The following is a 22950-nucleotide window of genomic DNA, read 5'->3' as shown; positions in this document are numbered from 1 at the left end:
TTGAGGCTCAGACAAGTTAAATATTAACTCTTTCTCACAGCCACACAGTGGGTGGAGGCAGAGCCATGAACGCCCACTCACAACGGTGTCAGCTTTGTGCCAGCTCCCCTTCCCTCCACCCAGCCGCTGTGAGCATCCCACACACCAGTCAGTGAAAGTGGCAGTAAGCTCAGGAGCGTCCCTAACTGTAGGGGCAACATCAACTACTGTCCGGGTTGCGGAAGTGTGCCTCCCAGAGAGACCACAAGCGGCCGGGTCTTGTACCTCTCTTCCCCCTCTCTCCCCTTTACCCAGCACGGGGCTGAACCTGGAGCCACTTCAACAGCTGAGCTGAGTTTGGGGTCCAGGGTAGGAGTGACAGAGGGCTAGGCTTTGAGCACGTGAGAAGACTTGTGACACTAGAAAGTGCTCAGTGAGGGAAGATGAAAGGAACATTGCATGGGAGCCAGAGGGTGTTAGTTAGACCCTAAGAAGACACAGCGGGGTCAGAGTAATACGAAACACCCTTCTCTACTCTACGATTTCTGCACCAACTGGGAAATAAGACCCAAGAATCAGGCAAAGGGAGTCCAAACTAACAATGTTCTTGGTAAACCACCTGCTCCATGATTCTGGATTCCTGAACTAGACACGTAAGCTCTCATCCCAGGTACAGTGGTGGGTCGCCTCCCACAGCGGACTGGACCCGCCTCTATAAATTGACCACAGAGAGAAGGTGAGACTGCACCCATCAAGGGGACGGCAGAGCTGAAAGAAAACTAACCAGTCCTTCCCTCTGTAGAAGCCACTCTCCTACACTAACAAAAGGAGGACGCTGCCATTCTATGGGCCCAGGTGGGATTTTGAGAATAGCTCCCCCTACAGGGTGGACAGCACAATGACAAAAAGGAAGAGGACATTGTTGGCACGGAGCTCAACCCTCACCTCTTGACCTGACCTAACCCTGGCTGCTATCCATCAAGACCTCCCAGCGTCTCTGTAGGCCACAGAAGCAACTACCTGGACATCAGAACACTAGCTCTGTAATACTCCCCACCCCCACCCCACTCCACTCCAAACAAACGCAGACACACAGACTTATTTTCAATAGTGCTCTGTCCTCCACAGTGATTGGTTGGTCTGCCCACTCAGCCCACCTCCCCGTGAAGAGAAGAAGATCATCTTTGCAGCGGCCTGATCCTTTAATGCGCCCGAAAGCTGTTGCTCTGTTCTAAAGCAGACCCCAGGCCCCGGGTGGGGACTGGGTGGAGAGGTCTTAATGGGGAGATTAGTGTCTGCCTGGGCAGTGCCAGAGCGGGGTCCTAAGAGGAGATTTTAGAGGTTGGGCAATTTTTAAGGGCTTAAATGTTTGATAATGCAGGCTCAGTTGCGTTTATGCATATTGGGGCCTCAGCAGCAATATACCATCCAGGGCATAATGGATGTTGCAAGATTTGATTTTAGTAGTTTAAAAATATCCAAGTAGTCTGCAGGCTAATGGCCACTGGGCAGACTCATTAGTATATCAATAATCATTCGGCATTCTGAAATCCTTTTAATGCTCTGGGACAGCAAGGAATGGAGCTAACGGAGGGAAAGAAGGTGGTGGGGGACCTTGTGGGGTCAGTTAAACAAGTGAAAGCAATGAATGGCTTAGACGCATTCTCTGCCACCACCTGTAGCCTAGTTTATAGTGTGTCTGGTGGGGTCTCATTGTAACTGATCGGGGAACAGAGGTTTTGGGAAAAGCATCACGGAGCCCGTCACAGACCAGCAGTTAAAATTGATTTTGCTAAACTTTGGCCTAGCCAACCCATACTCCACAACCTCATGGCTTATTTATTCTCTCCTCCTTACTTTGGTTCACAACTTTACCTGGTGGAGTAATTGCCTCCCAACAGCCAACTTCCTGTCCACCTTTTAAGTTCCCACCGCTGCCCAAGCCTGCTTCCCAGACCACAGTCACCTCTCAGAGGCATCCCTGCCCTGAGCTGTGAGCTCCTGGAGAGACACAGCACCTGCCTCATGGTAGGCACTCCATTAGGCTTGCGATGGTGATCTTCAGTCTCTCAGTTGTTTCTTTGGCCACTGAAACCCTTTGAGTATTGGGCAAAACTCCGAACTCCTGCACGTGTGCACAGAAATCCACAGACAGACAATATTGTACACAGAACTGGAGGCACACTCATTCCTGATTCCTTCCCTGATCCCCAGGGGACAAGCTCTGGAAGGAGACTTTATAATTAGTGACACAGGCCTTTACAGCCTGTGTCACTAATTGTAAAGCTCTGCCATCTGAGCAGGGGACAGCAGTGATTTTCTGCAGCAAAGACGCCACATCCCGGAGGAGCAATGCATGTGATAAGTTTCTGGTTCGGCACTTTGTGGGGTTCAAGGAATGGCCATAGGAAGGTAGAAGCTTTGAATACCCTTGCAGATGAAGTGCTCAACTGTCAGAGGCTCTTTTGGAGCCTCATGGAGCCCTAAAGGGGGATCACCAAGGTCTAGGCCGTGGTCAGATGGAACTGTCTCCACCTTCTGTATCCTGCTCTTGCCACCCAGAGTGGCAGTCTGGCTGGGCTCGTGGCTCCCAGAGGACCTTGATGGGACATGGAGGAGGGGAGTGAGGCGTAAGAAGGGCAGGAGGTGCTCTGGAAGGATTTCCTGGCCCACCTACAGAAGCCACTGAGCACTAGTGGGCCTTGTCAGTTTGGGCCACCATGGTGTCTGCTGGGCCATCGCTGTGTTGGAGGGGCAACCTCTAAAACACCTGCCCATTCATCTCATGGCCACTGCAGACTGCTGGCCACTTCAGAATGTTTCCTACTTCCACTCTGCCAGGAAGAGGAGAAACATCATGGTGGTTGGGGTCCACTGGCTAGAGCTTTGCTTTCTAGACAATAGTGAGAGCTGAGCTTGAGGGAGGAGGCAAATTTCAGGTCGTTTCCTCATTCACTGTCACTGAGTCTACAACTACAGATTGAGTCAGGCTCTACTGGGGACACAGCAGTGCCCAAAACAGATAGCACCTGCCTTCCCGAACCTTCATTCTAGTGGATGGAGAAAGTACATAAAACACACCCAAACACAAATACACAGCACATTTTAGAGTTGTCAGTGGGAAGTCCTGTCGATGAGCATTTTCAGTAGACTACTGTAAGGTTTTGCCTCCTGTCCTCACTAAGCAACCGAGCTGGGAAGGTAAGGACAGACCCAGCTACCTCCAATGCTACACTCATAAGGTGTCCTTGAGATTTTTGATATTTGGAGGGGAAGGGAGAAGGCATTTGCTATCTCCTTTTTTCCAGCTGATATCCACACCTCTCTCAGCAGCTACCTCTGCAGGAAAATTAATAAGGCCGGCATTTTATGATCTCCCTACCTCCGATGACAAGAAGCAATTTGAATTCAGTAAAAGGTGCGCTGCACCAAGGGTGTTTTATGGCTCACCAAACCATAAAACCCCATGGCCACGTGACCAAGGTGCCAGAAAAGGGCCAAGAAGTGGACTTGTCAGCCTCTGGCCAGGAGGACTTCCAAATCAGAATGGTAATTGACCAATTATAAGAGGAGGGGTACTTCTATGAAGGTGGCCTCCTGAGCATGCTGGCTGCTGGGCCCAAGTTGGAAAGGCCCCCCACAGCAGACAGAGCCCTGTAGGCACGATTATAAGAGCCCCTGGGAACCTGCATGTGCCTGCCGTGGGGATGTTTAAATCCCTTCCTGCGGTCCCAGCTTGCCAACCACCAGAAGCCTGTGGCCTAGTGCAGTTGCTGCCTTTTGGTCTCAAACTCACTCCCACCACCCGCTGATTCCATGACCTTGAATTACACTCCCACCTCCTGCAACTCAATTTCCTTCTTTTTTAAACAGGGATATGATGACTACATGTCTGGCTCGTTTAGAGGTGTTGGCACTGAGAAAATGTTCAAGGCTTGGAAGTTGTAATAGAAATAAAGACACACTTCCTCTAAGAGAGAGAACTCAAGACTTTACATCCACACCTAATGTCACCAACAGCCCTCAGGATATTTTCTGAGAACATCCATTCATCTACCCTTCCTCCATTCGTCTATTCCTCCATCCACCCACCCACTCACCCACCCATCCACCCATCCGTCCATCCATTCATCGATCATCCGTCCATCCGTCCATTCATCTACCCACTCATCAGTCTACACTGGGCACCCTTTCTACACCAGGCACTGTTCAGACACATAATGCTGAGCCAGCACTAAGCCCCTACCCTATGGAGGCTATATTCTAGGGAGGAAAAAGAGTTCATCCATGCAGAGGACGGGAATAAGTGATATAATAAAGATACAACAGAGTCAGAATAGTAAAATGAGGACACCCTGCTTTTAAGGAACTTGCATGGTAATGACAGAAAAGAAACAATAAACCATGTGTGGCTGCCAGGGGCTGAGAGGGGCTTCCAAGTCCAGGTCCCCTGAGATAAAGTGGTGGCTTCCTACGCCAAGCCAGAGCTACCTGTCTTTGACCAGAGTCCCTGCTCAGCTGTGGAGCGAATTCTCCTGCCTCAACCTGCCACCCCCACCACCCAGTACAGCCTCTACCAGCGCCGCAGCCCGGCCACCTCCTCCCGCACGGCCTCCGCTCTGCCTCAAGACCAGCACAGCAGCCTCCCTCTGACCTGACTGTGGTGCCCTGGCTCTGGCCTGTAGGAGGCAACGCATTCTTTTCTTTTTTTTTTTTCTTTTTTTTTTTTTGGTGACTGAGAGAGACAGATAGGGACAGAGAGACAGGAAGGGAGAGAGATGAGAAGCATCAATTCTTCGCTATGGCCCCTTAGCTATTCATTGATTGCTTTCTCATATGTGCCTTGACCGGGGGGCTACAGCAGAGCAAATGACCCTGCACTCAAGCTGGCAACCTCAGAGTTTTGATCTAGGGCCCTCTGTGTCCCAGTTCAACGCTCCATCCACTGCACCACTGCCTGGTCAGGTGACACCGCATTCTTGACTCCCCAGGAAATATGTCCGGCCTCGGCTCGGGGCCCCAGCCCCACTCCCAACCCTCAGCCAGGTACTGTCTCCCCCCAGACCCTCCCTGAGCCACATCGCCCTCTGCTCCTCCTCAGCGCTCACTCCCCCTGAGCTCCTTCCTGCAGTTAGTTAACAAAGATGTGCTGCTTCCTGCAGTTAGTTAACAAAGATGTGCTGGGGGGGGACACAGGGACACGGAGCTCCAAGCCAAGAACCTACCATCACAGGTGGGAGGAGCAGTGGGCACTGAGCAGTTTACAGGGAAGGATGGGGGTCGGGGTGCTGTGGGGTTTAGACTAGGTCCACAGCTGGACCAGGGCTTTTCCTCCCAGAGAGCTGGTCGTTCACATTTCCCCACACCGGGGGCATCTCAGGGGAAGAAGCAGCCGAGTCTGGCAGGTGCCCGACTCCAGCCCTCAGGGACCCTCCTTGCTGATCACACAGCCCGCACCTGGCGAGCCGCCCTCCTCTCAACAGCCGCTGCAGGTGGGTGCTCTGAAGGACAGACCCGAGGCATCACTTCTGCCACACAGGGCACAGGGCAGAGCAGGTAACCCCTCAGCCTCAGCACCTGCCTGCTCAGAGCCAGAAAGTTCTGGCAGGATGGACGCAGAAGGAGAAGGAACAGGCGAGGGGCCCGTCCGGGCCCTCCCTCGGCTCCCTGGCTAAGTCTGGCCCACCTCTCCTTTTGTCCTCATTGATTTTGTAATCACCAGTGTCCCTGGCTCCTTCTCATCCCACCACGTAAGCTGGGGCCAGGGGGCCTGGGCGGCTGCTCCATCAGGCATTAGGTACAGGCATTAGCCAGACTTGTGGCTCCATGGGGAATGCTAATGCACCTGATCTTTCTGGAAGCCAGTTCCCTCGGCCCTCCCCTACCACCTCCCTGACTCCACCCCCACACCAGGGCCCTGCTGCCCTGGCCAGGGAGTCAACTTCCTAAAGCGATGGACCATTCCATCTCTCATGCCCTCCGCCCTGCAAAGGCTAGGACCCATGTCCATGCAGATGTCACAACCTTACCTAGAGGTAGGCAGGAATTAGCAGTGGGCCAGTAACATTTAACTGGCTCTTTGGAAAGAAAGGCCCTGGTTTATAGTGTTTGCCAACTCCACAGTATAAATATCTCCCATGGTGGCAGGTTTCAGGTTTCCAGGGGACTGAACACAGAGTTGGGAAGAGATGCCTTCCTTAAGAACCAGCGCCAGCATACCCTGAACAGTGTTGAAATGACCCCCCAGTCCCCACGCCTGGCTCTGTTCTGCAGGTGAAGGCAGGGGCCTCTCCTAGACCAGGATGAGGTGTTAGGGTTGTGACCTCTTGAGTCAATTTGAGCTGGGGTCAAATCTCAGCTCTGCCACTTAATAAGGTAGAAGGATTTGGGCAAAGTACTTAACCTTGTCAGACCTCAGTTTCCTTATCAATAAATAAGATTAATAACACTCATATCTGAGACATGTGAGCTCTTGTAAGTAAGCCACTTAACACAGTGCCTGCATAGTAAGCACTCAGTAAATGTGTCCGGGATGGAGTGTGGGTCCCTGCATCATGCTGCTGTTTAGGAGTCTACAGGCACACAGGACCCGGCAGCTGGCACAGTCTGGGGCACACCATCCCTCTACACACCTCTTGCGAATTAGGCTAGGATTGACTCTTTGTCTTAAAATTGAAAAGATGTTATTCTATGTCCAATTTGCAAACAAAGATCATTCCTACGTGTAAACTGAATTGCCTATGTGTTGTGATTTCAAGGGCACCAAGAAGACTTCCTGTCCTAGATAATGCCTCTCACACCTGCTCAGTGACACCTGAAATTCCACCATTGCAACTCCACTCTAACACTGCACTGGTATCGTGCACTTTTCTGAGAGCATCAAGATAAAAGCAATAGATAAAAGAGCCAAGGGTCACTTGAAGCTTGCTGACCAAAGGAAGGGACTGGGTGTAGGAGACAGTATGCAGAGAAACATGAAATGTGGGAAGGGAGCTCAAGACCAATGTGACAGCGTCCCCCTTTTGTTTATACAAGCCCCCGTCTGGAGGGAAGAGGTCAGCAGTGGTTCTCGGTGTCCTTGTTATTTAGAGGGCACTCAGTCTGGGGCAGTACAGGGCAGGGATGCAAGGGCAGTGACCCACCCAGCATGGGTTGTACAGGGTGCAGACTGGTGTTACGCCTAGGATCCAGAGAAGCTGAGAGTTTGCTAAGAATACAAAATTTTAGTTTGAATTCCTTCAACCCACTCCATCATTTCCAAAATGCTTTTAGTAACATCTGTGGGGTAGGGGAAAGACAAGACAAGGGGAATTAATGGCTGGGAATAAAAGCATCACTTAAGTAGTTTGGTTTGAAATAATATTCTTACCTACACCACACATGGGGCCAGGGGATTGCCAACGAGAGGCCCCAAGGGTCAGAGAAAATACAAGACAGAAGAAAGAGAGAGAAGAAGGGAAGGAAAGGAAAGGGAAGGGGAGGGAAGGGAAGGGAAGGGAAGGGAAGGGAAGGGAAGGGAAGGGAAGGGAAGGGAAGGGAGAAGGAAAAGAGAAAAAGGAGGACAAAGGAAGTGACAGAATAAAACGGAGGGAAGGGAAGACAGGAGGAGGTACAGAGGGAGAGGAGGAGAGTGGGGTCAAGGGAGAGGGAGGAAGGAGAGCTGAGCCAGGAGGGGGAGGGGCGGTGGGGAAGAGAAGGAGAGGAGACAGAAGACCTTGAGAGTCTTACATCTTGATCAAGGAATGACTGATAGCATTCCAGCGGACCATCTTTCAGCCCCCTTGTTTGATGACAAAGCTCATCCTCCTTCCACCATCCATTATCGGCTCTCCCTCCCTGAGGCAAGAGCATCAATAATGCTCCCTCTTCGAGATGCTATGCCCCCACGCGCGCGCGCGCGCGCACACACACACACACACACACACACACACACACACACTGGATGCAGGCCTGGCCATCGCTGGTGGGCATTCCCAGCCGCACATCATTACCGCCCTCTGATTCTTCCCCCACCTGCTGGGCAGCTGACCATCCTCCTCAGCCCCACTCCCACAGCACGCCCCTCTTCCCAGGGCTGGGCCAACCCCCCAACAGGCGGCCAGTCTCCACCACTGCTGGTGGATGATCCCTGACATCGTGGTACCAAGGCCTGATTTTTAAAAATGATTGTTTAGTTTTGTTTTGTTTTAATTAAGAGGGAGACCAAACTTCCCCATTCTGGTTGGCTCTTCCAAGAGACCTAACAGTTTGAATTTGAATGCAAACATCTTCAAACATCTGTTGCCGTAATTTGGTTGGATTAACTGTCTAGTTTGCTGGGCCATCTGCTGTTCTCCCCAAATCCCATCACTGCCTCTTCTACTGGTTGGGGCTGGTATCTCACCTGGCTACCTCGCTGCAGGTGAAAGAAGGGATCCCAGAGGGTTATCCCAGGTCAAAGCCACAGGTTTTCTCCCAGAAAAACATGGAGTCAGGCTGGCCATGCCCCATCTGATGCCAGATGCTGAGGAGAGCCTAAAGAGAATGGGATGTGTGTGGACACTGGTGAGACTGCCCCTCGGAGCTGTGTGCAGATGGGCATTTCCTCCGAGATAGCTGAGCCCTCTCCTTGGGGGGGGAGGAGGCCGCCGTGCAAGGACGCTGGGACTGCACCGCTAGGACTGCACCATGGCGGGCTCCAGAGGCGCTGTTGGACATGAAGGGTGTCCATGCAGTTGTACAGTAGACAGCTGTGCACTTGTGTGAGCAGCCCTGTGCCCAGTCCCTGCAGGAACTGCCACACCCTTTGCTGGTCATTCTTCTACAGAACAAAGACAGGCAGGTCCAGGAACACCCAGACTTTTCCCTCTGGTCTCAGTGTCTAGGCAACGTGACAACTACCTCCACCTGTGAGAGGCCCGCCCAGCCCTGCCTGGACACAGCTGTCTGTCATGGAGATGTCCTTCTCAGGCTGAGCTAACGCCAGGCTCCTGCAGCTCCCAAGCCCTGCTCTGGCTCTGCAGGGCACAGCCCCGGACGCCCGTGCTCCCCCCCACCACCACCAGAGGGCTTCATTCAGGCAGAACTTGGAGAGTCCTCTGCTTCAGAGGCCAGGCTGGGGCACCCTGCATCCCTCAGGGAACCCCACAGCCTGTGCCAGCAGGGCCAAGCCCAGGATCCATAGCTTGGCTGTGCTCAAATAGGGTGAGGCAGCAAAATAAGCAGAACAGGTATTTGATCTTCTGATTTGATATTTTTCCATGGCCTCCCCAATGCACCCGTCTTACTCTTCCTTCCCCACCTGCCCCTGCACCCAGATCACTGTATCCTCACTGTCCCCTATGCTGGGTCCACCATTTGGCTCTGCTGTTTTCTGACCCTTTGTGTCTCATTCCATCTCCACCCGTCTTCCAAGGTCTAGCCCAGGTGCCTCCTCCTCCAGGGGACCCCCCAGAAACAACCCTCCTGTTTCAAAATCCCATAACATATGTCAGTGCCACACGGGTGACAATTATTTACTTCCTTGTATTACTTAATTATCTGTTTTCATCCGCACACAGCACCTGTAAGCATGCAGAGCTGATGGGTGAATGGATAAATGAAAGAATGATGAGTGAAACCATCTGATGTCAGCATTATAACTAAGGCCCCAGTACCCTTGCAAAAACTGTGTGCATATTCAACATACAGATGTAAGACATATACCCCTTAAACAGTTGTAACTGGTTCCAGTGTGTGCAAGTCCTGGCAGAAGCCACTGGGAAAGCACTCCATTTCACTGGTAGCTGTGTACACAGTCAGCCAGTTAATAGAAACCTATTTCTAATTGCTTGACATATAATAGATACACCTCCAACCAGCTGAGACCGCCGGATCCCATTCAAAGTCCTGCATCCTGGCTTACACCTAAGCCTTTCATGGTTTATTAGAGCTCTGCATATTTCATTTCCTTTTATTTGGGGAAGAGAATGGACCCTTGGTTCTAGGGAGAGACAGTCACAGGCGTACTTTTACTCTTTGAAGGGCAGCTTTGTGGAAAGCAAACCCCCTGCCTCGGTTTTGTGAATTTGGGTTCAGAAAAGGCAGAGAAGACAGGGTTGTTACTTTCTATCCCCCAATATCATCCAGAGGCGTGACCATCACAGCCACCCCAGCCCAGGGTCAGAGCCTCTGTGGACAGCATGGTGCTGCCCCTGGCCCCCAGGCTTGCACGTGCCCTCCCAGCAGCATGGCGGTGCCCCTGCCTACCACAAGCTAGCAGCTGTGGCCACTATGTCAGCAGGGTGGGCAACCAGCAGACCCAGGCACAGACCAGGGCTCCTATAGCACTCCTGCGGGCCCTGCCCCGTCCCCGGCCTCTCCCAGCCAGGATGCCGAGCCCACCCCTAGTTACACTGGCAAAATACCTGCAGCCTTGACTCCACCAGCTGCAATGCCTAGATGCCATCCTCCTGGGGGAACTGGGGCATGTACTGGGGCTATAAGGGCCCTTGAACCCCAAGGGGCTACGGGTGGCAGGAATCACTGCCTGTGACTGACCTCCAGTCAGAGCAGCATGACAAGCTTACACCTCCCACTTCCCACCATGTCCTTCCATTTCTGCTCCGCCAGAGCCCAGCTGTGGTGCACAGTACCCCAGGCCCAGCTCTGTCTTACCTCCCCAAACCATCCCCCTAGTCACAGCCACCCTCCAGGTTCCTGCCTTCCCACTGGACCGGGCTCCTCAGAGAACCACTGGGACACCCCCTTCCTACAGAGAGCCAGGGCCCTCCGCTCCCCACGCCCTGCGCCCACACCGGCAACGGCAAAGCCCTGGCTTAAGTGGCCACATTTGGCGGCTGCGGAGCTGTTTAAGCTTTTATGAAACTACTCAGTGTGCTCAAGTTTCCGCTTTTTTTGTATCATCTCTCAGTTTCAAGAGCATCTGAAGCTCACCTTTGAGTCTCCTGCACAGTAAGTCCCCTTCCCCATCACACAGCTATCATGTGGTCAAGGGGAGATTTGAACACCAGTGTCTGAAGCCCGGACTCTTTCCACACCAGCAGGCCGCCTCTCGTAGGAGGAAGTAAGACCTGAAATGACCGTGTCAATGGCTCCACCCATCTCCCCAGGGCCCTCCTCGCTGCCGCAGACTGGTGCCTCCAGAGGCTGTGAGAGTGGACGAAGCACTGACCTTCCCGGTCAGACAGAGTCGTGTTTCCATCAAGGGTAAGGGAGGAACTGGGCTTATCTGTGAGAGCCTCCAAAAATAACATGCGCGGCTCAAGTGTTTCAGAGAGAGAGGACAAGGGTGAGTGTGGAGCTGGACCCAGGTCAAGGACGCAGCCCCAGATCAAGGACAGCAGCCCCACGGTTCTGTCCAGACGGGGGAAGCAGAAGAGCAGGGAGCTCTCTCCCTCTCACTGGGCCAGAGTGGGCTTGTAGGAGGCAAAGTTGATCTCCTCCTCTCTCTGCCTGCTTAGATCCTCCAGTGGACCCGCAGGGCGCTTAAGACAAAGACCAAACTCCCGGCTCGGTCCAGTCCTTCTGCCTCCAGGCTCCTTGTGTACCACAAACCCCGCTCAGTGTGCCCCAACCCTGTCCAGTGTCCTTCAGCTCCTCCTGCCCTGCTCCTTGTGTACCACAAACCCCCGCTCAGTGTGTCCCAACCCTGTCCAGTGTCCTCAGCTCCTCCTGCCCTAGCTCTGCCCTGCCCCACTGACATACCCCCGCTCAGTGTGCCCCAACCCTGTCCAGTGTCCTTCAGCTCCTCCTGCCCTGCTCCTTGTGTACCACAAACCCCCGCTCAGTGTGTCCCAACCCTGTCCAGTGTCCTCAGCTCCTCTTGCCCTAGCTCTGCCCTACTCCACTGACATACCCCCGCTCAGTGTGCCCCAACCCTGTCCAGTGTCCTCAGCTCCTCCTGCCCTAGCTCTGCCCTGCCCCACTTGACATTCCCCCGCTCAGTGTGCCCCAACCCTGTCCAGTGTCCTCAGCTCCTCCTGCCCCAGCTCTGCCCTGCCCCACTTGACATACCCCCACCTCCTGTTCCTGGACAGCACCTTAACTCTCACCCGTGGCATCGCCACTCTGGTCTGTGTCCCTGGGAGAAGCTTTCTCTGACCCCAGGTCCCTCCTCAGTCCACTCTCATAGTGCCCCCTGCTTCTCCCTCGTAACTGTCACAACCCTTGTAATCTTGCTTTGTTTGATGGTTTGGTTAAATTGGCCCTCCCAGGGGAACCAGAGCCGTGCATGCTCCCCTCCTCGTGTTCTCTCAGCAGCCAGCACGACGCCCGACCCATAGCCAGTGCTCAGACTCTGCTGCACGGGTGAATGAATCCCAGAATGCTTATCAAAAAGTGAAGGTTGAGGAATGGGTAAAATGGTGGGGTGGGACAGACGCTGCCTGACAGACTAGAGGGTGCGGGCATGCGACAGCTTTCAAAGTGTGGGCCCCGTCCCCAAAACCCCTGCTCTATCCCAACCCTGCCCCACCTTCGGGACCTTCTTCTACTCTGTGTATGTGTCTGTACTCCTGATAGAACACTTTGGTACAACCCACTCTCAGTCCTAAGGTGGCAGACATTATCAGAGAGTTCCAATTTTTAGATGAGGAAATTGCCAAGATTGAGAACAACCTGAGTAGCCATTTAGGAAATGAACAGATAAAGAAAATGCCATACATATACATAATGGAATACTAGGCAGTCATTAAGAAAGAAGGAATCTTGCCATTTTTCAAACATCGATGGACCTTGAGGGCATTATGTGAAGAGAAATAAGTCAGATAGAGAAAGACAAATACCATGTGATCTCACTTACATGTGGCATCTCGAGTCAGTAAGCACAAATCAACATCCCCAGGAAGCTTAGCATTTAGTCAGAACTGGAAGATACGTATGGAAATTGCCCAGGTGCAAGGTTGCAAACTGTTTGCTGGGAGAGTTCAGAGAACAGGGGAGTCCTTTTTTTTTTTTTTTCTGAAGCTGGAAACGGGGAGAGACAGTCAGACAGACTCCCGCATGCGCCCGACCGGGATCCACCCGGCACGCCCACCAGGGGCGACGCTCTGCCCACCAGGGGGCGATGCTCTGCCCATCCTGGGCATCGCCATGTTGTGACCAGAGCCACTCTAGCGCCTGAGGCAGAGGCCACAGAGCCGACCCCAGCGCCCGGGCCATCTTTGCTCCAATGGAGCCTTGGCTGCGGGAGGGGAAGAGAGAGACAGAGAGGAAGGCGCGGCAGAGGGGTGGAGAAGCAAATGGGCGCTTCTCCTGTGTGCCCTGGCCGGGAATCGAACCCGGGTCCTCCGCATGCCAGGCCGACGCTCTACCGCTGAGCCAACCAGCCAGGGCCTAGGGGAGTCCTTTTAAGAAGAGGGTTCTGTCCTGGGAAAGAGAAAGACTTAAGGGGGATCTTTTAAAAAGGAATTAATTTTGCTGAGTAAAGCTGACAAGGACATTCTACATAACAACAGAAGCATTCCATTTGGGGATATTTGAGAAACGGCCAGACGGGTGGGGGTGGGGAGCCAGGGCAGAGAAGGCTGGGCCAATGGACTGAGCCTGGGTCACGAAACTCTCAAATACCACGCTGAGGATTACAGATGGCTTCTGTGGGCTAAGTGGGAAGAGGAGGGTGCTGGAAGGTGTTTATTGTGGGATGACATAATGCAAACTGTGCTTAGAACATGGACTGAGCAGCACTTGTTATTGATGTCTTAAAGAGCCAGTAGAAACACCTGTAAGTATGCATTAGAGATACACTCTTCCACCTTGTCCTTGGAGTAACCAGGCACCAAATCCACTCAGCTGTTTATGTCCAGACAACTCTTGCCCTAGCTCTAAGGAAGCAAGCGGGCTGAGGAAAGGGTGGGCAGGACACAGGGTACTGGGAGGCCCTCAGGGCTGGGGCTCTATTGGAGATCCACGATCAGCACGAAGAGAAAAGTGCTCTGTCACCACGAAAATTCTAGTGGCCAAAATGCAATTTGTGCCCCACTTGTATCTAGCACATAGATGGCTCCAGGGGAGGCTGAGCGACAGGCTTTGAAGACCACCGGCCTTCCAGACACCAGGACAAATCCTGGGCAACCCACGGACCCTCTCGTTTGGCTTTTGCACAAGTTCAACACTGGTGTTTAACTTTTTTCCTCTTTTTTTTTCTTGCCTCCCTGTTATTTAAATGGTTTTAAACATGAAACTAGGCCAGGAAAAGGGGGTAGCATTGTTTTAATAATTAGCAATTATGATCGCTGCAATATTAATTGCATATTTCCATAGCAAACACCTCCCCAGAGGGCCGAAGGGAGTGGTGGTTAGAGACTGCCAGAGCCTAAAACTGGAATTCCTGAGAACAGAAAAGGAGAGAAAATCAACTTCTTCCATTTTAGCAAATTACCACAGGGACTGCAAGGCCCCTCTAATTAGCCCAGCTCGAGGTGGCTGGTGAACAGGCTGGTGTAAAGCCTCGCTTGGCACCGCGGGGCCTGCCTATACCAGCCCTCTCCCCGTATTTCTTTTATTTCTGTCGTTTGGGCAAGGCAACGGCATATTTCCAGGGGGTAGCAGGCTGGGCTGGAAGATAACACTCCAGGTCTCAGTGCCCCGGTCCCCCCAAGCTGGGGCCTGGTGTTCATTTGTGCAAATCCTGACCACAGAGGGCAAAATGGGACAGGACCACAGGCAATTCAGCGTGGCAGCACTCAGGAGAGGCCGCAGAGGGGGAAGCCTCTGAGCTCGCCTTCCCAACTCTGTGACACAGATTGAGAAGTTCAGGGTAGAACTGGGGGGGGCAATAAGTCAGGGGGTGGGGGAGAAACAGGAAGGAAGGGGGAGGGGTACAGAAAGAGGGGAAACCTAAGAAAGTAGCAGCATAGAAGAAAGCAGCAGCAAATGAGAACAAGCAAGGGAGAAAATCATAACTGAAGAAAGCAACGGGAAGAAATGAGGGAGAGGAGGGTATGGATTAAAAAGAAAAGGCTTTATTAACCAATGTCACCCCAACAAATTTAATTTTTAAAAATATATAAATAAGAAAAAGCAATGGTGCCATTGGGGAAAAGTGTGATTAATCAGAGAAGACTTCCTGGAAGTGAAGGCCTTTATAACTGCTTTGTACTCACTGCAGGAGAGACTTTGTGTGTGTGTGTGTGTGTGTGTGTGTGTGCGTGTGTGTGTGTGTGTGTGTGTGTGAGAGAGACAGAGAGAGGGATAGGGACAGACAGGAAGAAAGAGAGATGAGAAGCATCAATTCTTCATTGCAGCACCTTAGTTGTTCATTGATTGCTTTCTCATATGTGCTTTGACGTGAGGGGGCTACAGGAGACGGAGTGACCCCTTGCTCAAGCCAGCGACCTTGGGTTCAAGCTGGTGAGCTGTGCTCAAACCAGATGAGCCTGCACTCAAGCCAATGACCTCGGGTTGTTTTCTTTTTCTTTCTTTCTTTCTTTTTTTTTTTTTTTTTTGAAAACAAGATTGATTTATTTAGATTTGGGACTAGGGATAGTTCTGTCCCTACTACCTGACCTCCTCCCGCCATGACTCCTGGACCTAGAGCTCCCGCTCCGGCTTCGGCCCCGGCTCTGGCAGCTCCTGCTCTGGCTGCCCCGGCCCCTGCTGCGGTCCCTTTTTCTTTCTCTGCTTCGAGAACTGTGCCTCTCAGGACTTTTTGCCACACGTCTGTGGGATTTCTTCCCCCTGTGGCTACTCTTCCTTTCCTGTCGGTTCCGCGGTCCGCTGGCAGGAGGAGCCACGCTGGTAGGAGGAGCCACGCTGGTGGGAGGAGCCACGCTGGTAGGAGGGGCCACGCTGGTGGGAGGAGCCCGCTGGTGGGAGGAGCCACGCTGGTAGGGGGCGCCAGACTGGGGCTCCTCCTCCTCCTGCGTCTGCCACGGCTCTCGCCATGGCGTCCCACCTCTCCTGTCTGAGTTCTTCCCAGAGGAAGAGCCAGACCGATCTGGAGAAAGGAAGATGTCCCTATTAGCTTCCCAGAATTCATTGTTGGGATTTCTGAACACACGAAGAAAGTTGCAGTGCTTACCTCTTGGGCATTGTTGTATTTCAAATAAGCTACAAATTGCCATTTTCCATCGGGTCGCTGAGCAGAATTCGCACTGAAGCTGCCATCCTGCAAACCATCGTCCGTTAAACAGAGAAAGGGCCGCCTGGCACTCTTCTTCCGGTTGGTATTGAACATACACATTGCCTCTTAAATGAGGTTCCAAGTTGCAGCTGACCTTGAACTGGATCCCCTTCCCCACATCCTTGAACTCAGGGAGCACATCCTCATAGAAGTCCAGGAACTGCTGGGAGGTCTCCTCTCCGCTGTGCTCCAGGCCGGCGTCGGGGTCGGGGTCGTCCCTTCTGCGCCGCTCCGTTCCACTCGTCGTAAACCTGCTTCTGATGAGAAGGGTGGGGCTTGATGTCGGGAAACTGTGTTTGCGGGAACACCTACCTCCAAATCTGCAAGCTCCCGTTTTACTGTAGAATGGACAATTAGCTTGATCTTTCTCCATTCTTCTTAAGTCCGTAGGTGGTTCTGGGTTTTGCCATGTGGCAACAGTTTCCATGGCATTTTCAGCCCGCTCCGGCATCTTCTGCACAGCCTCCTCTCTTTCTCTCTTCTCTAGTAGCTTCTGCTTCTCCTCTTCTTTCTCTTTCTTCTGCTGTTCTTCCCATTCTTCCTTAAACTTTCTCTCCTGTTCTGCTTGCCGTTTCCTAGCCATCTCTTCTTTTTCCTTCTTTATTCTGAATTCTTCTTGTGCCTTCCACTCCCGCTGCAACCATTCCTCATGTAATTTTTGCCTATCTCCAACAGCGTCTCTTCTTCTTCTTGTTCAACAACAGTATCCTCCTCTGCCTCCTCCTTCTTCGGTGAGAATCCCGAGTCTCTCAGTCTGGCGAGTTCCTGCCGACGTTTCTTTCGTTTCTCCTTCAGGGTGGCCCTGTACCTCTTGTGGCTCGGTTTCTCCGAAAGAATCACCGTGCCAAGAGCCGCCATCTTGCCCGCGCCACCACGCCCACAAGCGCAGCGACCTCAGGGTTTTGAGCCTGAGTCTTCTGCGTCCCAGTCCGACGCTCCAATGCTCCATCCACTGCACCACTGCCTGGTGAGGCTACAGGAAAGACTTTTATAAGAACAAGGCACCCCTGCTGCAGGCCTCAGCTTCAGGGACGATAACAGGCTCATGCAGAAGAAGTCCCAGATTACACTGGAGAAGCAGGACAGTGGCCGAATTAACCAGCCTTTCCCTGGGCGCTCTGTGTCGGGAAGGAAAAGATGAACACCAATGAGCTCAGAGCCCAAAAGGAACCCATGTTTGCAGAACTCAGGCATGGCACATTTGACATCTCGTTTCATCTTCAAAGCAATAATTCAGGCAGGAATTACTATCTTCATTTCACAGGTGGAAAAACTGAGGAAGCCTGCCCCGGATCACAGAGTGGGAAAGATAGAGGCTGAAGTTCTTCCCCGACACATCACACCATTTCCTCAGCATCACCCATCATTACCCCTGAGTCCTTAATAGAAGCAAGCCCTGTCTGGCTGCAACTGCGGCTAGGACCAGGTTATGGGATTTGGAAAAGTCTCATCTACCCTGCTGTTGGTCTGCTTTGCCCAGGATACACAGTCTTCATTTTAAAGTAACTTGCTAAGCAAAACTCCAAACTCACCAAAAAACGGCATTACAGGGCAATAATTCTCATTGTAAAAGGGCTCCCCCTAAGGTGCCTTTAAATGGGGGAGCTCCCCTGTGTATGGAAGCATTTGTTTACAGATCATCAACTCCTCGATGGAGAAGCTGGGAGGCTTCACAAGGAAACTTACAAACAAAATGTCTCTAGCCACTTCTCCTGGAAAAAAAGATAAACAATGAAAATAAAGCGAATGTGCTTCGAGAGAAGGGAATCCAGTTGTGCAGCAGTAATGACGAGGGTAATACCATTACGCACACAAGTGTCTGCCATTGCTCGGCACACTCCATGTGTCCTGTTCCCTGCCCCAGCCCCCTTGTCAGGACAGTGGTGACGCCATCACTGTGTACACTGACCATCTCATACGGAAGGACAGAAATTATCATGACCAATGGGCAGGTGAGAAAAATGAGACCCATCAGGTCTTAGTACCTGTCAGATGTCACACAGCTTGTGCATGTAGACTCTGAACCTCTCCCCCACCTTAGTGTCTATGAGGTGGCTTTAATTCCCTCCTGCTCCCTCCCTAACCCCCCCCCTTGACCAGGGAGGGACTCCTGCCCCACAATTATGGGGATGGCTGAACACCCAACATCCAACCCTAGACAGGTGAGATGGACAGCGGTTTCTTAGTTATGCATGCTCAAAGCCCCGAGGAGGACACCACAAAGCACACACAGTCACAGGGGATGCCCTTGGGAACAGGGTGAACAGCCAGGGGCTGTGCGAGGCAGGATTTGCAGCACCAAGACCCCTGGTTCCTACAGAAGATGTGATTAGCTTGTTTGAATAATTCCGGGACCTGAGACTGGCCCCTCAGGGATAAACAGGAAGTAATCCTGGTCCCCTTGATGAGAAGGGAACCCCATCTGTTCGGGCAGAACTGGGAAGGGAACATCCATTTAGGTCATTCAGGGCCCTCCCAATTTCCCCAGATGTCAAGGCAGCACCGTATACCAGACCTTAACCTCAGGCCTTACATCACAGAGGTCCCTAGGTGATGAGACTCAGCTTCCTACAGCACCCAGAGAGGCTATTTTTCAATAACATGGCCATGGGCTTCTGAGAAACAATATCAGCCAATCCAAAACCAGGTTAGGAAACAACGTGTCCTGAAGGAGGCCCTGGGCCACCTCCATTCTGGAGCAGCTCCCCCTCACCTAAACTGGGGCGGCAGTTATTCTAGCCCCAGGCGACAAAATGTACTCCCCTCCCACCTTCCCCTGTTAAGGAGTCTGGCGGGCTTTATTCACTCTGTGTGTGTACAAACATTACCCAATGTATTTCTGATCTTACTTATCCCCGGGAATCTGTCTCAAAGCCGCCTTTGGAAACTCCTAAGTAGGATGTAATGCATGGATTTCAGCCTCTGCTCCATAATTTGCAATGTAGTTATTCCCCAAGCCTTAGCATGCGGGAGCAAGCAACCAAAGCAGAACCATGTGTAACCAAACAGCAGCTTGTGGAAGGGAAAGACTGAGGAGGAAGGGGAAGAGAAAAAAAAGGTACGGAGTGGGGAGACCCAGTGCAGCCCCTATGCCTGCTTCTCCCAAAAATTGGTTGAATGCTTTCTATCTGCACATTGCAGTAAAATATGTACTCCCCCATCCCTATTAATTTCACTTAGCTGGCCATTGTTGGGGAAGAAAATATGAAGGAGAGTAATGAAAATATGGAGGCCACCATCATGAGACAACATGGAAATTGCTTTTGACATAACCCTTAAAGGGTATTTCAAAGTTTGAAGAATGCCAACATCCATCCTCAGTCTGAGAGGCAAAAAAAGGAGAAACTTGATTCAAGTGAACAATTGGCAAACCTGGGAAACACAACCTCCAGAAGAAACCAAAAGTATGCTCCCCCAGTAAAAAAGGAGGCCGCCTTTTGTAGAGACAAGTCCTGCCCTGGCTCCTGATTGGCCCACTTTTATGCAAATGAGGAATCCAATTACACTGAACTGATTGGGCCAAACAGCAAGGTCCTTGCTTGCTGGAATCATACACTTTGGTTATTATGGAGCCACTCCAACTGGTTAGTATAGATGCAAATGAGGATATGGTGCACAGTTCTGATTAGATGGGACAGGTCACAGCCCATTGGTTGAAAGACTATTCCAGGAATTCCTTTATAAAGGTTAGCTTAACCAGCAGGAACACCACACAGAAGGCTTGGTAGCACTTTTCCCTGAAATCTGTATGTGAAAGAGACCTCCATCAGCAATGGCTGCTAGACTCTGGTTATGAATTTAGGCCCAGTTAACCAAGAGGAGTCCTTCCTGGCATATATATACCTTCTCAGGGCCCTCAAGAACATAAAATGTGATTCTACCATAGTTAAAACTACAAAAAGTAAACATGAATAGGACAAAAATTAAATGACAAACCAGAAAAATGAAAGCACTTAGCAAAAATTGTGTGGTGAAACTGATTGTTTTCCTTTTGAAAAATCCTTTATTATAATAGTGTTTGGATAATTATAATACCTTTGGTGTAATTCTGGATAGTTATGGAGTAGCTGGTAAGAATCTGGAAAGAAAAAAAGGATGTAGTATCATCCTTGAGCACTAATTAGCCAGCTGAAAATACAACTTGAATTTATCACCCAAATATCTCAATTAAAAGAAGTCAAAGAGGACACTGGGTAGGCTTGAAACTAAGGCTTAGCCCGTAAGCAGAGGCGGCTGCCTGAAGGAAGCAGAAACTGCCACACAGACTCCTCTTCAAGCCACTCTCTAATCAGGCCAGTCTCCAGAGATGACTGGCTTGTCCCCAGAGCCTTTTTTTTCCTTTGTGAAAGACCAGAGTCCCCCAAATCACTTAAGAACCAGAGCCTGCACCACCAAATCCAAACTGCCCCAGGACCGGACTCGGCAGAGGACAGACGAAGGTGAGGACACCCAATCAACTGTAGCCAAAGACCTCCCAGATGGCTTTGGCAACCTTAAGGGAATGGAATAAGTCTCAAAGTGCTCTCTGCTGAGCTACACTCTCTGGGTATATTTGTCCAAATATCCCCACACCTTGTCATCTTCATCACTATTATCATGCCTCAGATGAATGCCACATAGAGATCAAGAAATGTTTACTGAATGGAACTGGGAAGGAGCAAGGTCATGAGGAGGTGGGACTGGGGGCTGGAGTGGTTCACAATGAGCAGTTTAGCACAGACATGGAGTCAGGTTGTGCTGGTCCTACATAGCTCTAAGCCCTAAGGTCTTATCCTGTTTCTCATAACCCTGCATCCCAGCTCTCAGGACACGACTTTCAACACCAGTTCCTTGCCTGGCCATCTAACCCATACCCTACCACTTCCTGCCCGTGATTATTATGTATCAACACACACTAGGGCTTCCCACAAATAGCTGCTCTACACATAACATCTGTGTGGATTGTATTATATTCTCCAATATTATTATTTTATTGTCTAATAGTATAACTATTAGACAATAAACTGCCTCCAATATTGTTATTCCCACCAATATCATTATTATTCTCTCTGATTTATTATCTCCAATGAGTGGAGTAGTTGTTGTTATAGAAGCAGATATCTGGATGAGTATGGGCACAAAGGACAAGTCTATGCCTAAGGGGACAAGTACATTTGGATGGACAGGCCTAAGGTCAAGGAAGGTCATGGTTTGGTAAGGATCTAGAAGTTGTGAGCTGGGCATGGGTAGGAAACAGCAGTGATGTGCAACAAGCACAGGTGCTCAGTGTGTACCTGCTGGGCAGGAGCTCTGCAGGGACCGGCAAGGGGCCAGGGCGAGCCTGGAGGAGAGAAAAGCTGGAGAGGGGCAGCTCTCATCTCCACTCCCACTGTGAAAACCGGGAGACACTGTGTGCCACGGAGAGCGAGAACGCTGGAGACGGACAACAGGCTCCAATGGTTTAGGGAATGAGGGAAGGTAAAACAAGGAAACAAGCAAGCAAAATATAAAGTATTTTAAAAAATGAAAACATCAGAGCTGAAAAGGAAAACTAAAAATGATTTTGGCTGAGCCTCCCAGTTAACAGACAAGGACATCAGGCCCCATGCAGCGGGATCTCCCCAAGGCCAGTAATAGATCCAGGATTCTACCCATGCTCTTCTAATTCCCAGGCCAGTGTCTGTCCACTCCCCTTTGTTGCCTGTAGTGTAGCCCAAGGTCCAATGGCATGATATTGTTTGCCATCCACCTCCTCCACAGGACTATGAGCCCCATAAGAGGAAGCACCGTGTCAGTTTTGTCTTTCAGTACTTAGAACCTAACACACAGTAGGTGCTTATCCAATGGAATGGAATCCAATGGGCAATATGGAATAGAAGAGGATGGAGGAGCTGAAACTAGGAGTCTGATCCCCCAGCTCCCATTTAATAGTGTAAGCAGAAAAGAACCACACTCCCCTCTCCTGCCTTCCCACCTACAGGATGTACCATGTCTATCTCCATTCCCCATGTTATCAGCCAACTAACCTCTCATCCCAACCAAGTAAGGACAGAGTCTCTGGCACAGGCTGGGGTGCTAGGTAGCAAGAAAAAGCCCTTTGCCTTAGAAATAGAGGACAGAGAACTGAGGTTCATATCCTTTGTGAGAGCAGCTTTGGGAAGCAAGGGGCAATGGGTTAGCCACAGGGTGGAGAGTGGATTCTTTAGCCAGCATAGTTAAGAGATCACAAAGTAAGGTGCAGGAAGAAGACCAGAAGGCCATTCCCTGAGTCCACGCTACAAATTCCCATAGGGAGTCCCAGCCATGCTGTAGGTGCAGAGAGACCTGTGAAGTCGTGGGAGGTTTGGGTGGCCTGCTGTTCCCTGACTCCTCTTCCCAAGCACACATTGGGACCGTGGCCAATCCACCAACCCCATATATTTACTAGATGGTCTTGAACAAACTGGATCCTTGGACCTCAGAGTAGTCTGGGTGAGGAGGGGGGATGTGTTGTACCAACCATAGTAATAACCCCTTGTAATTCCTTTACATTGGTGTAGCGACACAATTCACAGCACTCGTGTGGAGGACCACACTATTCTCCCCACTAGCTCTGTCCTTCTGCACTCCCAGCCCGTTACGAGCTGCCCTGACTGACCCAACCCCACATTCACAAGCTGCTGACTCATCAATGTCTTCAATCTGCCCCTACTTGCAGAGACGGGGTGAACCATGTTCTTAAAGTGACTCTTGCCAGTAACAGTTCAGCCAGCGCCTTTGAGGTTGAGCTGGGCACCAGCTCCTGCCTAGTGCTCTCGTCACTGCTACCTCAGGGTGGTTGTTGGGATGCCTACCTGGTTTGAGAGCCTGGCCCTGATTCTAGGAATCTTGTGCTCCCTGGTTTTTTATCA

The 22950-nt window shown here is 51.3% G+C and overlaps 1 protein-coding gene and 1 long non-coding RNA gene across 3 annotated transcripts in view; both read right to left on the bottom strand.

Annotated features, from left to right (window-relative positions):
- Window positions 1–11002, bottom strand: part of LOC136315376 (uncharacterized) — a 169315-nt gene extending 158313 nt beyond the window's left edge. For both annotated transcript variants that reach the window (XR_010727481.1, XR_010727482.1), the window contains exon 1: window positions 10894–11002. This is a non-coding gene — a long non-coding RNA (uncharacterized lncRNA). The remainder of the gene's footprint in view (window positions 1–10893) is intronic.
- Window positions 11003–15419: 4417 nt separating this feature from the next.
- On the bottom strand, window positions 15420–16939 carry LOC136315572 (U2 small nuclear ribonucleoprotein auxiliary factor 35 kDa subunit-related protein 2-like). Its single transcript, XM_066247280.1, is given in 4 exon segments — window positions 15420–15693; window positions 15795–15854; window positions 15856–16747; window positions 16750–16939. Coding segments are annotated over 4 exon segments (1416 nt in total).
- Window positions 16940–22950: the final 6011 nt, after the last annotated feature.

The sequence above is a fragment of the Saccopteryx bilineata genome, chromosome 11 (genome assembly GCF_036850765.1).
Source record: "Saccopteryx bilineata isolate mSacBil1 chromosome 11, mSacBil1_pri_phased_curated, whole genome shotgun sequence".
Lineage (NCBI taxonomy): Eukaryota > Metazoa > Chordata > Mammalia > Chiroptera > Emballonuridae > Saccopteryx > Saccopteryx bilineata.
The sequence above is the reverse complement of the archived record's forward strand: the minus strand, read 5'-3'. Positions and strand labels throughout refer to the sequence as shown.